The sequence below is a fragment of the Diospyros lotus genome, chromosome 2, assembly GCF_014633365.1.
Source record: "Diospyros lotus cultivar Yz01 chromosome 2, ASM1463336v1, whole genome shotgun sequence".
NCBI lineage: Eukaryota > Viridiplantae > Streptophyta > Magnoliopsida > Ericales > Ebenaceae > Diospyros > Diospyros lotus.
The window spans coordinates 15,889,041-15,902,161 of NC_068339.1; the positions used below are offsets into that span (position 1 = coordinate 15,889,041).

Below are 13,121 nucleotides of genomic sequence, written 5' to 3' on the forward strand. Positions count from 1 at the left end.
CCAGGTTCACAAGAGCTCAAAAGCTCCATTTCTCATGTCAGGGTGCAAAGTAGCTGATGGTTATGGAACTATGCTGGTAAAATGTCAATACTATTTTCCTCTTTTACTCAACATTTCTTTCAAACTGCATGGTTCTGGTTGTATAACTTGAATCCATGTAAGATTGAAAGTTATTGTTATTGCAAATTGGAATGATTATGTGAAAAATGAAGTGTGGAACCATTAGCCTGCATTTGTTCAAATTGCTGTTGGCAAAATGGTGTCTTCTCTCTTTTTGTTGATCCCACTTATCCTTATGTCTATTATCCTTTAATGTCTAGTATTATTTGATTAATTGTGGAAGAAGTTAAAAATATATTTAACCTTCTTTATTTATAGGAAATTAAGTTCGGCAAAAAATACATTTGTTTTGAATTGAATTTTAATTTTTTTTTATTATTATATGCTTATGAAAATACAAAAAGGATAACCACAGAAAGAACATTTATTATGTTCATATGGGAAAAAAAAGAACAAAAAACTGAGTTGTACCTCTTTTTGGGCTTGGCAAAAATGGCTTACTTGTACGTTTTCATATTGATATATAGATATTGATTTCTCTTCTTGTAACGCTGTGATACTTTCCTCTTAAGATAAGATTTTAGTTATTAAAGATGTATTTACAAACCTTTTAATTACTTAGAAGGACATCAACTTTGGAGAGGAAGTCAAATTAATGAGAAAAAATCTACTATTTAAGATGATTTAGGAAAGAAAAAGAAAACGAGGAAAAGCCATGAGTTGTAATGGTAATAGTTGCCTCCCTTTAGGTATGTATGTAGATGTTGTCATGTTATTCCAGTTTTTTGTTTCACATATTTGACAATTTTTTCATTTCTCTGTATAAAATATTTTATTTGCTAATAAAATGGACCTGCGATTGGCAAGACTTATTTCTTTATGAACAAATACCGTAGGAGAACTCAACTTTTCTCCCTTAATCTTCCATTAGCTAGTGTTAAAACTTACATACAGAAAATTCCTAAAAATCTCCTAGATATTCTCCTAATTTACAGCAGTGATAGTCTTTATCTAGTGTACAACACAAACTTAAATTAAATAAGAATATTATCTTGAATAAAATCTGCATTATCTCGGGTCTTCTCCTTCTTGAACAAGGAGTCTTTCCAACACCCTCCCCCTCAAGCTGGTGAATAAATGTCTATCATTCCGAACTTGTCTCTTTTTACTTCAAATCCTTGTTTCTGCATTGCCTTGGTCAAGATATCTGCCTCTTGATCTTCAGTAGGAACATAAGTTAATCTTATATCCTACTTCTATCTCTTCCCTGACAAAATAACTTGTCAATTCTCATATGCTTCATCCAGTCATGCTGTACTGATTTACTTATAACTGATTTACTATCGCTATAAAGTATTTTTGGTGCTGTGATTGGCATGTCCATATCCTTCATCAACCTTTCTAACAAAATTATCTCACAAATGCACTGTGCAGTGGCTCGATACTTGGCCTCGACACTGCTATGTGAAACAACTTGTTGCTTTTTGCTTCTTCACGTGACTAGGTTTCCCCATAGTTTTGTGTAATACCCTGCTGTGGATTTGCTATCTTCAACAAATCCTGCTCAATTTGCATCTGAATAGCTCTTTATTCCTTTTTCACTACTTTTCTTAAACAACAATCCTTTCCCAGGTGTGCCATTCTTTTCTAGAGCATGCATTTCCTCCATTACAGCCTTCCTCTATTTTCCCTCCTATAAAGCATGATAAATATCCTTAGGAATATTCACATTATCAATGTTGATAGTAAAGGCCCTGAATTGTGCGGGCAATTTGAAGTATCCTAGGAAATTGGTGATAGGATGCTCAATACAAGATCTGGTCCCTTTTGTCAAAGCAATAGGAATATCAAGATCTGATTTCTGCTCCCTGCTTGTCTCCTGCTCACTGTTAATACCTTCATTATTCCTCTCGGTAATTTCAAGACTTCTCCAAGATTCAGATAGGTTAGCAGGCTGAGAATCAAGAGTTCTTCTTGAGTAAACCTTTAGAGGTGGTTTACTTTGGGGCTGATCATCCTCCTTATTTTTGGTTTCTTTATTTTCTCCCCATTTATAGGTTTGAGGTGAAGGAATAGGGTCTGGACAAGGTTTAGATGTGGTTTGAGAGGATTCTTTGTCATGAATAGGTGTAAGGACAGTAGGAGACAAATCTGGAATAGGTATCAATGGGTCCCAATGAGGTGTTGTTTTAGTGAAATTCTGCTGGGAGTTGTCATGGAAGAATGACTTATTCTCAAGGAATGAAACATCACAAGAAACAATAAATTTTTGGGTACTAGGATCGTAGCATTTATACCCTTTTTGGTTAGGTGAGTACCCCACAAATACACACCGGGTAGACGTGGGATCCAACTTCGACAATGTTGGCACATTGTTGTGAACAAAAACAATGTAGCCAAACACTTGAGGAGTAAGGGAGTTTAGGACACTATTATGATGAGGAAAAGTTTCAAGAAGTACATCTAAGGGAGTTGTAAACTTTAGAGTCTGAGGGAAGCCTATTAATGAGATATGCAGCTGTTAATACTGCTTCTCCCCAATGGGAATTTGGAACGAAATGGGTAAACATAAGGGCTCTTGCTATCTCAAGAAAATGACGATTCTTTCTCTCGGCTATCCCATTTTGTTGAGGGGTATGTGGGCACGAGCTATGGTGAATGATACCATGCTCGCTTAGGTATGTTAGAATTATTAGTATATATATTATAATTGTTATATGTGTGTTTTATTTGTAATTTGATTAAGCCCATAGGTTTAAGGTCCATTATGCTTATTATAAATAACAAACTAAGAGAGCCTACTCTTTTAGGTTTTTTCTTTCCTAATTATTTTCTCACATGGTATTAGAGTCACCGGTGGGACAAAAACCCTAGCCGTTGCCGGGTATTGTTTTCCAGCAACTTTTAAACCCTAACCGTCATTGCCCATACCGAAACCCCACTGTCCGGCCACAACCTTGCCACACCACCACCACCTTGGGGTTCCCCGCCTCTAGATTGACCAATCGTCGAAGAATCGCCTCCGCTGGACTAGCCATGCGCCTCCACGCACCGCTGCCACGTGCTGCCTCCACCACCATGCGTCGGCATGTGACAATGCGTCTGTCGGTCTTCTTTCTCCGGATTCTCTAGATTTGATTGCCGCCGACCCTAAAGCTACTTCTGGTGTCAAAGTCCTCGCCATGTTTGACTTCAGTGACTCGATTTTTGCCAGTGTTGCTCCCGCTTCGGTTTTTGCCATTGCCCTACTGCCTCTCAATCCTTTGCTGTCTCCAATCTTGGGACAACCAATATTACCACTATCAAGTTGATCGGGTCTGCCAATTATCTCTCATGGGCAGCCTCTTTCAAAATGTGATTCAAAGGGCAAGGTCAAGCAGATTATCTTACCATGAAGGCTGAAAGTGTGCTAGAAGCTAATCGGGCGAGATGAGAACAAGTTGATGCCTAGTCATGTAGAGCCTCCTATGGCAGTCTATTGATTCATCCATCATGTAGCTCTTTCGCCCCTCGAAACTTGTGTTGATGTGTGGAAGGAAGCTGAAGAGTGTTGCACTTGACATCTTAGAAGAAATTGATATGGTGAATTGCAAACCAGTTGACACCCCAATGGATCCAAATGTTCGACTCTTGCCAGGACATGAGGGCTTTATTCAGATCCTGGAAGGTATAGGAGATGTCACGGCACACTCGTGAAGGCCACTGCTCCTAGCTCAGATTGAATTAGGAGCGGGGTTCGACTAACACAAAATGGAACAGAGCAAGGGAGGGAGAGAACGAGAATGTAGAATGAGCAGTGTTCAAAAACGCGCTAGGCGCTAGTCGGGCGCCAGGCTGGGGCCTAGCGCCTAGGTGGGGCTTAGGGGGGGCCTAGGCAGCGACTAGGAAAAATGATTTTTTTTTTTTTTCTAAAACTTTTTGATGTAATTTGATATTATTTTCAGGTAAATCAAAGTTGAAAAGACAAGTGAAATAATGGAACTAAGACTCAGAAAATAAACTATTATATTAGTTATAAGTTCAAGAAGGTAGAAGCAGCAATAATACAACATAAACCATATCCGAAGAATCTAAGTCTAACTATCTAATTAGTCTTCTTCCTCTCCATATTCTTCCAATACACGATCTTCATCGAACTCAAAATCAAATTCATTGATTTCTTGCTCATCTTCTTCTTCTGATTGAAAATTATCTTCATGAAGCTCTCTCATCCTAGAACTTCTTAGAGCTTGAAGCATCTCGTCTGCTCCCGATGCTTCACCAACCACTTCCCAAGTGAGCCCCGTACCAGGCTCAACGACCAACAGGTGAGGTCGACAGCAAGGTCGGCAGCAACGAGAGAGCAAGACCAAGAGAAGAGATCAATGGCGGCGGTGAACAACCAAGAGGAGATCAAAGGCGAGAGAGAGAGAGGGGAGCCGCGATGAACACAACCAGAGAGAGAAAGGGAAAGGGGATCGGGAAATAGAGAAAGGGAGGGGGAAATAAGGTTGGCCCAAGACGCGCACGACCTAGGAGGCCCAGGTCGTGCACGACCCAGGCGGCCGCCCAGGCTGTTAGGCGTCGCCTGGTCCGCCTAGGCGGCGCCGCGGCCCGATTAATCGGCAATGGCGCATAGGGCTACCGAGTAGCCCTAAATTGCTGCGGCCGGTTGCCGCTCAGCGCCTAGGCCGAATTTTCAAACCCTGAGAGAGAGAGAGTTAAGAATGAGAGAGGAGAAGCAATTTTGATATTCTCATTGATGCTTCTTACTCAACGGTGGGGACTGCTACAGCAGATTCCCTCCTCTATGCAGTTATAACCGCTCCTTGTCCTATTCTAATTCCCTCCACGTGGGGAATCTTCGAGCTAATATAACTAAGGCAATTACAACAAGGAAATTAACAGAATTACAGCAATTGGAAATAACGAAAGTAAACAAAAAAATAAACCAAGATTCGTAGCTACAAATTGTATCTGTCTTAGGTCCCTTTCCGTGACAGGAGACTGGTAGGCAAGTTGAACTATCTCATAGTCACTCGTCCTGACATTGCTTTTGTTGTGAGTGTAGTTAGCCAGTTCCTCTGTTTTTCATGTGATTCTCACTGTTATGCAGTTATTCGGATTCTGAGATATATCAAAAGAGCGCCAGGTAAAGGGTTACTCTATGAGGATAAGAGTCGCACAGATATTTGTTGTGATGCAGATGCAGATTGGGCAGGATCTCCTTCTAATCGTTGGTCAACTTCTGGGTATTGTGTTTTTGTGGGAGGAAATTTGCTACACTCCCTTTTACAGCTTTCATCGTATAAGCTGATTGTACTTCTTTTCTTTGATTTCTTGGTTTCCACCTAGCTGGCTTTCCATGGATTTTCCAACATGTATCCTTGGTATGGTATGGCCGATTGCAGTATTCACACTATTGTTTTTCTTTGGGGTTCTCTCCTTTAGTTGCAGCGTATGGCTTTCCTCGAAAACTACTTAGGGCTGAGGCTAAAGAATATACCTCATTGTTGGACTGCCCTAAGCCTGAGAACATCACCTTCTTTCGGCTCTCTTCCCTTTTAACCTCTGCAAGTACTTCTCTCATTGTTTGGAAAGGTTTTGTTGCCAACAATCTGCCTCTAATCTCATCTAGATCTGAGTTTAGACCATGTAGGAAGTCAAAACACTCTCTCATTCTCTACCATCTTCTCATATTTTGTACTATCTGCAGCATACTCCTATTTAATCTCATGAAATAAATCACTTTCTTATCATAACTTGGTTAAGGTATTAAAATACTCGGTGACTGAGTTTGTACCTCGCTTGGTTGTTCGTATGAATGATCTAACTTGGAATGATTGAGTTGTATTCTCCAAATCTGAGTAGACTTCTTGGACCGCTTGCCAAATCTCACAAGCCATCTTAGCTTGTTGGGCTTTACCCTTTAATTCATGCGGGCCATGTTTTAGAGCCCAGTTACCTATATCAAGACCAGAGCCCACTCATGGGTGAAGCCCATCACCTTTAGAAATCGGCCCACCTGCTTCAGCCTCCAACGGTCTCCTTCTCCCTTCCATCATGTGAAGATCCCTAGAAATCCGTCGATCACGAAGTGATTGCTCAGCACTTTGAAGCATGGACTTATGTTGGAAACGGTAAGTATTTTCTTGGTTGCCGAAGTCATCAAGTTCTGCCTCGCCAAGTTCGACATCCGTCAAAGAAGCTTTTGCCACCGTTGGCACCACCTGCCTGATGCCTTTCCAGGCTCCTAGTCGGACCATCGCCGGTGTTCTGAGTCCTCAAACGAAGAAGAGGAGCCCGAGCTTCCTTCTGGTGCTTGTCCTCCATGGTCTCGTCCCCACTGGCACTGCCATTAATATTCTCTCCACCGAACTGATCCACCTCACCATGTAAGATTTGCATGCCGACCTTGTCTACTGCTCAAGGCAACGATCTTGCAAGTGACGAAGCTCTTGGCGACAAAGATCTAGAATCCCGATCGATCATCATGGATGTAGACTGCTCTTCCAGATCGCTTCTTCTGGGAACACCATTCATCAATGTTGGAATGTTGCAAAAGTTGAGCTGCTTGTCCAACAGGTCACCTTCCTTAAGCATGAGCTTACTCCCATTCTCAGAGCCTTCGTTAATCATCACGATTCCAGCTTCATTAACCTTTGCCTTGCTGGTTGGATTTCATGTATGCTCCTCGTCAGATTTGGTATTTTTTTCCAGCCCATGAGTCCTTATATCCTCCTAAGCCTCGTCATTTTCTTGACGCCCCCAGCACCTATCTGCACTAAATGGTCACCGAACATGCTAGAACTTTCCAACCGAGGCGCTAGTGCATTATTTTCCTTAACACTCATTGTTCTTTCTCTGCCCTTCTGCCCATCATCCTTCTCGGCTACCTGTTCTTTGAAACGAACAGTGGTGTGGGGTTGCTTGGTGGTTTCCCATCACTTCGGCCAAGTGGAGGCCGTCTTTTTTCGTACGGACGTCACTGGCGAAAGCTGCCGGGCACACGCCAAAATCTCCCTCCTTTTAGAGTTCGCCACTTCGAAGCCCTGCTTGCCGTCATCATTGTCGTTGGTCTGCTCGTCGCTGGTCGTCATTGTCGTCGCTGCCTATTCCATCACTGCTTTCTGTCAAAATTCCAGCTTTATAACTTTTTCATGTTTGGTGTTGAGTGATTTTGAATAATTTGTGGCACAGGAATGTAAGAGTTGGAATTTTTTGTTGTACTTCCTTTGTGGATGAGATGGATCCTTTTTTAATCTGTTGACTTCTGAGGTTTTATGTTATTTTGTGTGCTTTTTATTGTGAGGGTTAATCCACTGCACGTCCATCCCTCCAAAGGAACATCATAAATTTTCACCCAAAGGGAAACGTATGAGTAAGAATCTTGATATTGAGGTGACCTAGAGTTGAGCATAATTTTAGTTAGCTAAAGTTGAATATGCTGTTCGAAAATTTTGGTAGTGTTTTCTTGTATTCAGGTGTCTTTTGGAGACTCATTCATAAGATGGTTGGTTTGATAAGTAATAAAAATTTAAATCAATTTTCTATGTTCTTCTTACTTTTCTTTTTCCCCTGTCCTGAAGGTCCATCATTTCTTGTGGCCTGGAGACTATTTAATCAAGTGATCAGTTGTAGGCTTTATAACTTTTTATGTTTGGTGTTGAGTGATTTTGAATAATTTGTGGCACAGTGGGATTTTTTGGTTGTACTTCCTTTGTGGATGAGATGGATCCTTTTTTAATCTGTTGACTTCTGAGATTTTATGTTATTTTGTGTGCTTTTTATTGTGAGGGTTAATAGAAACCTGGAACTATATTTCCTAGGGAGCAAGATTAGTCCACACACACTGGAAGAAGAGATTGGTTTGGTTAGAGAGGGGGGGGGGGGGGGGGGGGATTTAATCTGCTGCAATAGTGGGCATCAATTTGTCGGAACTTTCTAAAATTTATTTATTGAACTCTTGGGTAAGAAACACTAAGCTCACACTTCAATCTTCTCATATTGTGGTGTTGTTTGTGGGTTGGGGGGGAAGATGATCTTGTATAGCATCCATTTCCATTTTCAACATTCATGTTACTTATTGTACTTGTGCCTTTTTCTCAAGGTAACAAGTGTTGGTATAAACACAGAGTGGGGCTTGCTAATGGCGAGCATTTCAGAAGATACTGGTGAGGAAACACCATTACAGGTTGGTTTAGTTAACATGAATATTTCCATGGTAGTCAATGTTATTTTACTATGTTTTCATGGGTGTTTGCAAATCACTTGCAATAGGTAAGGTTAAATGGGGTTGCTACTTTAATTGGCTTTGTTGGACTCACAGTGGCAGTGGTAGTTCTGATTGTCCTCTTGATCAGGTGATTGCAACCTTAGTTGTTGAGTTCTTATCGTGTTGTTTTCCTTTAAAAAACGTTTTCGACTGCTGAAAGTTACAAATTTGCACATCTGCAGATACTTTACTGGACATACCGAAGGTTCATCTGGACAGTTCAAGGCTGGCAAGACTAAATTTAGTACTGCCATCGATGAAGTCATTAAGATTTTCACTATTGCTGTATGTATCATTTTAAATAAATAGTTGGTTTATGTTCATACATCTGCCCTTGTTTCTTTGACTAATACCTGAAGAACTTACAGGTCACCATTGTAGTTGTTGCAGTGCCTGAGGGCCTTCCCCTAGCTGTTACATTAACGTGAGTTTGACCTTTTTTTACTCAATATAATTTTTGTTTGATTCAATGTAACTAAATATTAATTGATTGAAACATGGAAATATCTCTTGGTGGTGCGTAAAATTAGTGTTAATATTGTGCTTATCACTTTGTGTGTTCTTTATGTTGGAAGTTATGAAATTATTCCTAGTTTTCATCATGTTTATCCTTAGTTTCTCTAGACCTCTTGGCATCTTCAAGTTGGAGAGTATTAGACTTACTGGTGCCATCATTTGTTCTTGTTGCAAACTTATTTCTTGTTCCAGCCTACTACAAAGAGGTGTCAATACTTATCTCTTGTTCTCATCTCTTGTCTTTTTCATTCCATTATTCATATTACAGGCTTGCCTACTCAATGAGGAAAATGATGACAGACAAAGCCTTGGTATGCATGTTTTAACATGTTCTTGGACTTCGTTATAATATTGATATGTGCAGACATAAAAGATCTTGTTCAAAGCATTGAAATTTTGCTGCAGGTCAGGAGGCTTTCTGCTTGTGAAACAATGGGCTCGGCCACTACCATTTGCAGTGACAAAACTGGAACTTTGACATTGAATCTGGTGGGTTAGACACTGTTCTCTTGAAAACATCTTGTGCTTAATAATAAGGATTTCAATTTGACTGGCCCATTCACATATTGATTTTCTGGTCAACGAATTCTTTACTTTTGGAGTCAACTTAAGTAATATACTGTTACGGTTGCCCATTAATGACGTGATGATAGTTTGGTGCTTGATCATTAAAAGAGTATGTCACGACTGCAAGGATAGATTAGTAAATATAATAGTAGGAGTTATATGCATTATACAATAATTGTAATTTCCTTTTCTTTTTTCTATTGTATGGCTTTATCTTATGCTATAGGCAGTTAGGCTAGGCTATCTATTGTATTATACATGGGTGCATCTGGGAGGCTGTTAGGCTATATATAAGCCACAACTGAGGATGAGAGGATATGTTTTTGAATTGATAATTGAATACTCTAATTTCCCTCTCAAAGTGCTCTTAATCTCCCTCTCGTTTCCCTTTGGAACTCTCCCTCATTTCTCTTTGATTTCTTCCCTTGTTTCTGTCCAATTTTGCCTCCAATTCCTTCTATTATTGGTCTTAGTTCCATTGTATCCTTCCGATTCCTGATCGAACCCTAGGCTAAGGTACACTACAAATTGGTATTAGAGCATCTTTCCTAGGCAGTTCTCTTTGTTGATTAATTTTTGACAGATATTGACCGCTACTGTTTGAAGTAGTTGATTATCGAAATTCAAGGGTAATCACAGAAACTGATGACCAGGGATCGTGATCAGATCGGGAGGTTGATGATCTGTAGTGAACGGTTGCAGTGATTTCCAATGAAAGGAGGTTTAGGCAACAATTGAAGTGCGCAAACGAGGCAGATGCGACTCCTAGAATGGATCCTTAACCTCTGGGTTCGTCTTCTTCTGGTGCAATTTTGTCGATTCCTGTGAATTTGGTGTTCGAGACAGAGTAGAAACCGAGAGTTTTCCAGTTGACTTTTGGAATTGATTCCTACGGATGAGGAGGGGCGTGTTGGCTCGGATTTGAAGGAGAAGTAGGAGGGTTGGCTCGTGGCCAAGACTGGTGATCTTGTCCGGAATTGAAGACAAGCAAGCTGGGAGGATTCATGACTAGAGTGGACGACGGGTGCAGGAATTTTGTCCAAGTTGACTGATTGGTGAATTGGTTGTGGAATGGAACAGATCACAGGAAGAGATTCAGGACACAACGAAGAGTGAATTGAATAACGGAGTCAATCCATTTTGGTGGTGCGATTGGAGTCGATCCATTTGGGAGACTGTGCTAGGGGCGACCAATTGGTTCTTATAGTGCCTTTGGTGACTCTTGATTGTGAATTTCGGTAACTCTTGCTCGCGGGGGGGGGGGGGGGGGAGAGATTTAATGGAATTGGAAGCCAATTCATAAACTACTGCAACTATCAAATTCTCAATTCCGATGAATTCCATTGGTTGCAGCAATGGAGGCGAGCAAGCCAGTCGATTCCAGTAGCGAATTCCAGCGATCTGGGGAATTTTGAGGAGTGGAAGGAATACCCTTGAATCTTGACAATTTCTTAATGGTTGAGCTTGGATTTTGGAAGTGCAATTGAGTGGATGGATAAGGTGAGTCCAACGACGATTCCAACAAGTATAGGGAACTATTGCAGCAGCCGAGTCAAGAGAATTGGTAGGCCTTGGTGACTCTTGAAGGCCGATCACTAGTCGTTGTAACATGTGATTGATCCTGTGCCTGAATTAGGCTGACTTGGAAGCGAGTTTATAGGTGTCTGCAACCATCGCTTCCCAATACGGGTAGATAATAGCAGTGGTTCGATCCTCAGTAGAATCATCCAGAGCTGATCCTCGATCGGTAATCCCATCAGTGATTTGAATTCTAATGGCATATGACATTAGGGTGAAAACGAGAGGATCTCAATTGGAGCAAGTAACAACAACAATCATGGAGAGGCAGATCCATGATGGATCTATAGAATCAACAGTGGATAGGAAGATAGACAGTGTTGCCGGTTTCCTGCGATTAGAGATCAATCACATGCGTGAAATTATTGATGAATTCAGAAATTGGACGAGGGACCGATGCATGATAATGTTAGCGAGATAGAATCAGGTTAGATTAGCTGCATGTTTGCTTTCCAAAAAAATATTTTGATCCAATTATTATAGAGAAGCTACCACCAGATCCTACAATTAATCCTTACTCTCCTTCAAGAACTGGATCAGATCCTATTCCAGTTGGTAACCCTTACCTTTCCTGTTCTTGGAATTGGAACTCCATTGACAAATCTCAAAGTCCAATGCAAGGTGACAAAACTGTTGTTTCGGAATGGGATGTTGGAATATCTAAGGTAGAAAATGATAATAAGAAGGATGTGGTTAAGGAAGCATTACTTCCTCAGGAGTTGCCTAAAATACAAGAGCCTAAGGAGGAGTCAAAACTGTGGGAAAATGATTCACTACCTACTTTAGATTTTGGGCTGAAGAAGTAGTACTTTGATTTAGGCAGCAATAACAAGAAGGATGACTGTAATATCTGGAATAATTTTGGTGAGGAAAAGCATAGTCTCAAGGAAAACTATAACGACCAGGTTGCTAGGGCAACAGATCCAAAGGGACCAACTGATCTTTTTGAACGAGAAGTAGAGGGACCTTCTGGCAAACACCAAAAAAAAAAAAAAAAAAAGAGTTGCTGAATTGTTTGCATGGAATCAGGAGGTTGCAATTGAAAATTCAGTTTATATTAAGGTAGTTGGTGCTGGAGCTGAAGTAAACTTGTCGACGGGTAACTCAGGATCCTGAAGAAGAAAGGAGATTGGATAAGGAGATCTGGGCGGACAACATTTTACAAGAGCAGGAGGCTTAAGATTTGGTTGAGCATCAGTCTATAAATCAGATTGGAGAGAACTGATATGAAGATGGTTTACATGCATCTGATGGTCCAGATAGGGATATGGTTTCCTCAGATAATCTGGCCATAAATCATATTGAGGATGAAGGTCTGAATGGAGGTCATGTTTCAGCCATTGAGGAACCTGTGGAACCTACTCATCCCTTCTCATGCAATCAGTATGATCGAACAGGAAGGGAAATTGCAGGGATGGATACTGGGACACTATTGGAGGAGAAAATTATGGAGGACAATTCTTGGGTGTATGGCAGTAAGCAGGAGACAACTCGGGAGGAAGAGTTCTCTGCAATTTTATTCACTCAATTTTCAGTTGGTGAGATGCAGTGTTAGAGCAACTCTTGGTTGGCTAAGAAGTTTTGAGTCCCCTACTATCAGTGGAAATGGTACGATTAGAGATATATTCTCAGCTAAAATGTCCTGTAATGTTGTGACAGTGTGTGGATTCGATAAGGAATTTCGGGGACAATTGGTAGCGGGAGGAAAGCTAAGGGAGATGGCTGAAGAAGTCAAAGGTTTTGCTGAAGGAAACAAAACTCCAGTTGCTGTGTTGGTTTTTACTCCCATTGGTAAATCCAAGTTGCTGTCTACTGCAGGGTGGGATGAACCAATGGCTGATTATGTTCTTAAAGTGGAGACCAATCTTGATTGGACAGCTATTGTAGGAGGTGGTTGTAGTGGGCTTGAAATCGATCAGGTTGTTTCTATTAAAGTTTTGGGCCAAATTATGCTTGGAATTGATCTTGAAAACCTAAGAATGAAGAAGAAGAGGCCTAGAAGGAGAAATAAATAAAGAAGAATAAACCAGATAGAGAAGGCTGTGATTGGATGAAAGAGCAATGGCTACTTGCTGCAAGTTCTTGGACATAAGAACTCTCTCAAGGAAGGGGGATTGTCATGACCCCAAGGATGGATTAGTAAATA

The 13,121-nt window shown here is 40.8% G+C and overlaps 1 protein-coding gene across 1 annotated transcript in view; it reads left to right on the top strand.

Moving 5' to 3' along the window:
- LOC127794579 (calcium-transporting ATPase 10, plasma membrane-type-like) overlaps positions 1 to 13,121 on the top strand; it is a 64,182-nt gene that overhangs the window by 26,249 nt on the left and 24,812 nt on the right. The window contains exons 11-17 of the mRNA XM_052325801.1: positions 5 to 76; positions 8,150 to 8,233; positions 8,320 to 8,402; positions 8,497 to 8,599; positions 8,683 to 8,738; positions 9,099 to 9,141; positions 9,236 to 9,319. Coding sequence (XP_052181761.1) covers positions 5 to 76; positions 8,150 to 8,233; positions 8,320 to 8,402; positions 8,497 to 8,599; positions 8,683 to 8,738; positions 9,099 to 9,141; positions 9,236 to 9,319 — 525 coding nt within the window. The remainder of the gene's footprint in view (positions 1 to 4; positions 77 to 8,149; positions 8,234 to 8,319; positions 8,403 to 8,496; positions 8,600 to 8,682; positions 8,739 to 9,098; positions 9,142 to 9,235; positions 9,320 to 13,121) is intronic.